The sequence below is a fragment of the Dipodomys ordii genome, unplaced genomic scaffold, assembly GCF_000151885.1.
Source record: "Dipodomys ordii isolate 6190 unplaced genomic scaffold, Dord_2.0 Scaffold61, whole genome shotgun sequence".
In the NCBI taxonomy this organism is placed as follows: Eukaryota; Metazoa; Chordata; class Mammalia; order Rodentia; family Heteromyidae; genus Dipodomys; species Dipodomys ordii.
In genome coordinates, this window is record NW_012267277.1 from 5,215,596 (window position 1) to 5,218,011 (window position 2,416).

General features: G+C 59.1%; 1 protein-coding gene across 1 annotated transcript; it reads left to right on the forward strand.

The window, feature by feature from the left end:
- The first annotated feature begins 330 nt into the window (after positions 1-330).
- On the forward strand, positions 331-2,116 carry Tacstd2 (tumor-associated calcium signal transducer 2). The gene has a single exon (XM_013022341.1). It carries the CDS (start codon positions 420-422, stop codon positions 1,383-1,385), a length of 966 nt encoding a protein of 321 aa, XP_012877795.1. The 5' UTR covers positions 331-419; the 3' UTR covers positions 1,386-2,116.
- Positions 2,117-2,416: the final 300 nt, after the last annotated feature.

The window sequence follows — 2,416 nt, forward strand, 5'->3', positions numbered from 1 at the left end:
CCTGGATAGGGTGGGGGCGGGCCCAGGTACCCGCCAGGTGAGTATCGGTTTTTCCTCTGCCCCGCTTTCGGTCGGGAGGAGACGGGGGAGGGTGGAGTCAGTTTTCCGGGGCCCTGATCCTATCGCGGGGCGGCGCGGGGTTGGCGGGGCCCTCTGTGGGACCGCGAGTGGGAGCCACAATGTGTCACCCAGATACCATTGGGTGACTGGCGGCAAACCGGCCGGGCCTGTCGGGCGGAGTATAAGAGCCCCGGAGGGAGCGGGCCCGGGCGACAGACGCCCGCCAGACGGGGCCAGGCTGCGGGGATCGGGAACGCGTGGGACCCGCTTTTCCCTTCCCCTCTCCTCCTCACAGCTTCTCCCCGCTCCGAGCGACCTCGCCCGCCTTCGTCCGGTCCACGCGCCTCCTGCGCCCCACCATGGCCAGGGGCCCGGGCTCCGCGCCGCGGCCGCTGCCGGTGCTGCTGGTGCTGGCGGCGGTGGCCGGTTACGCGGCCTCGCAGACCAACTGCACCTGTGCCACCAACAAGATGACCATCTGCGGCCCGGACGGCCCGGGCGGCGCCTGCCAGTGCCGCGCGCTGGGCTCGGGCGTGGTGGTGGACTGTTCCACGCTGACCTCCAAGTGCCTGCTGCTCAAGGCCCGCATGAGCGCCCCGAAGAGCGGCCGCACGCTGGTGCGCCCCAGCGAGCAGGCGATCGTGGACAACGACGGCCTCTACGACCCCGAGTGCGACCCCCAGGGCCGCTTCAAGGCGCGCCAGTGTAACCAGACGTCCTCGGTGTGCTGGTGCGTGAACTCGGTGGGCGTGCGCCGCACCGACAAGGGCGACCCGAGCCTGCGCTGCGACGAGGTGGTGCGCACCCACCACATCCTCATCGACCTGCGCCACCGCCCCGCCGCGCGCGCCTTCAACCACTCCGACCTGGACGCCGAGCTGCGGCGGCTCTTCCGCGAGCGCTACCGCCTGCACCCCCGGTTCCTGGCGGCCGTGCACTACGAGGAGCCCACCATCCAGATCGAGCTGCGCCAGAACGCGTCGCAGAAGGCCCCCGGCGACGTGGACATCGCCGACGCCGCCTACTACTTCGAGAGGGACGTCAAGGGCGAGTCCTTGTTCCAGGGACGCCGCGGCCTGGATGTGCGGGTGCGCGGAGAGCCCCTGCACGTGGAGCGAACGCTCATCTACTACCTGGACGAGAAGCCCCCCGAGTTCTCCATGAAGCGCCTCACCGCCGGCCTCATCGCCGTCATCGCCGTGGTCGTGGTGGCCCTGGTGGCCGGGCTGGTCGTCCTGGTCATCACCAATCGTAAGAAGTCCGGGAAGTACAAGAAGGTGGAGATCAAAGAACTGGGGGAGTTAAGAAATGAACCGAGCTTGTAGGAACAGGGAAGAGGGGACGGGGGGCGGGAGGGAGTTTGGCAGGAGTGGGGAGAGGGAGACACACCAGATGTGGGTGACCCCCTCACCCCCTCCCCAGATCAAAGTGAGTCACTCATCATGATTCCTGACCTAAAAGAGGTGTTCTCCCTTAGGGCCTACCCTCTCCTACCATCTCCAGGCGCAACACATTTGCTGAGATCCTGGATTCAGGGTCTCTTCTTTCATCTTTCTTGAAGGAAGCATTTCTAAAAGCACCCTGCCTTCCTTTGGGCCCAACTAGAAATCTAAGTAGGGAAGGGACGGCCCAGTCTTAATGGGTCAGGAGCAAGTGTCTCAGACCCAGAGTCTTTTGCCAGTGGCTGGACTCCAATCCATCTCAAAGGCTCACAGGAGTTCGGCTGGAAAGCAGTGTGTCTGCTTCCTTGGGTTTAAATCATCAGAGGAGTTCTCCTCCATCTGACCTTCCCCAGAGAAGAGGACTTTGCTAATTGTACCTGTGTCGTGTCCTCATTCACCATGGTTTATATTACTGACCACGTCTGCTGGCCACCAGGAAAGAAGCTGGTTTCTGATGCCAGAACACATTTTTCCATGTCTTTTGTTGGAGGCCACACTGGCCCAGAAACATGTAATCATTCCTTGGCTTATCTTTAGTACAATTGAAATTAATAATGTTTTCTTTTTGTAAAAATGTGTGTGTGTGTGTGTGTGTATATGCTGTGTTTGATAACGCTGCTGTGATTTTTTTTAAAAAAACAACACAAAAAACACGAATTTAATAAAATACAAGAAAATCACAAACCCCCAAGATGGAGTATGGGGAAACTTCTTCCAGATTTATGCTACTTGGGTCTTCTCTGTCTTAATTTTCTTACGACTTGGGTTTTGTATTTTGAATTCTACCACTTCTTTGCAGGAACAACCACCTTCAAAGCTACCTTCACTGGTCAGTACAAATATTCTTCTTTGTAAATAAGATTATCATTGGGGGTGGAGTGGGATATGGTTCAGTGGTAGAACACTTGCCTGGC

Excerpts from the sequence above, each read along its gene's own strand:
- Tacstd2 (XM_013022341.1), top strand. The coding sequence starts at position 420 with ATGGCCAGGGGCCCGGGCTCCGCGCCGCGGCCGCTGCCGGTGCTGCTG.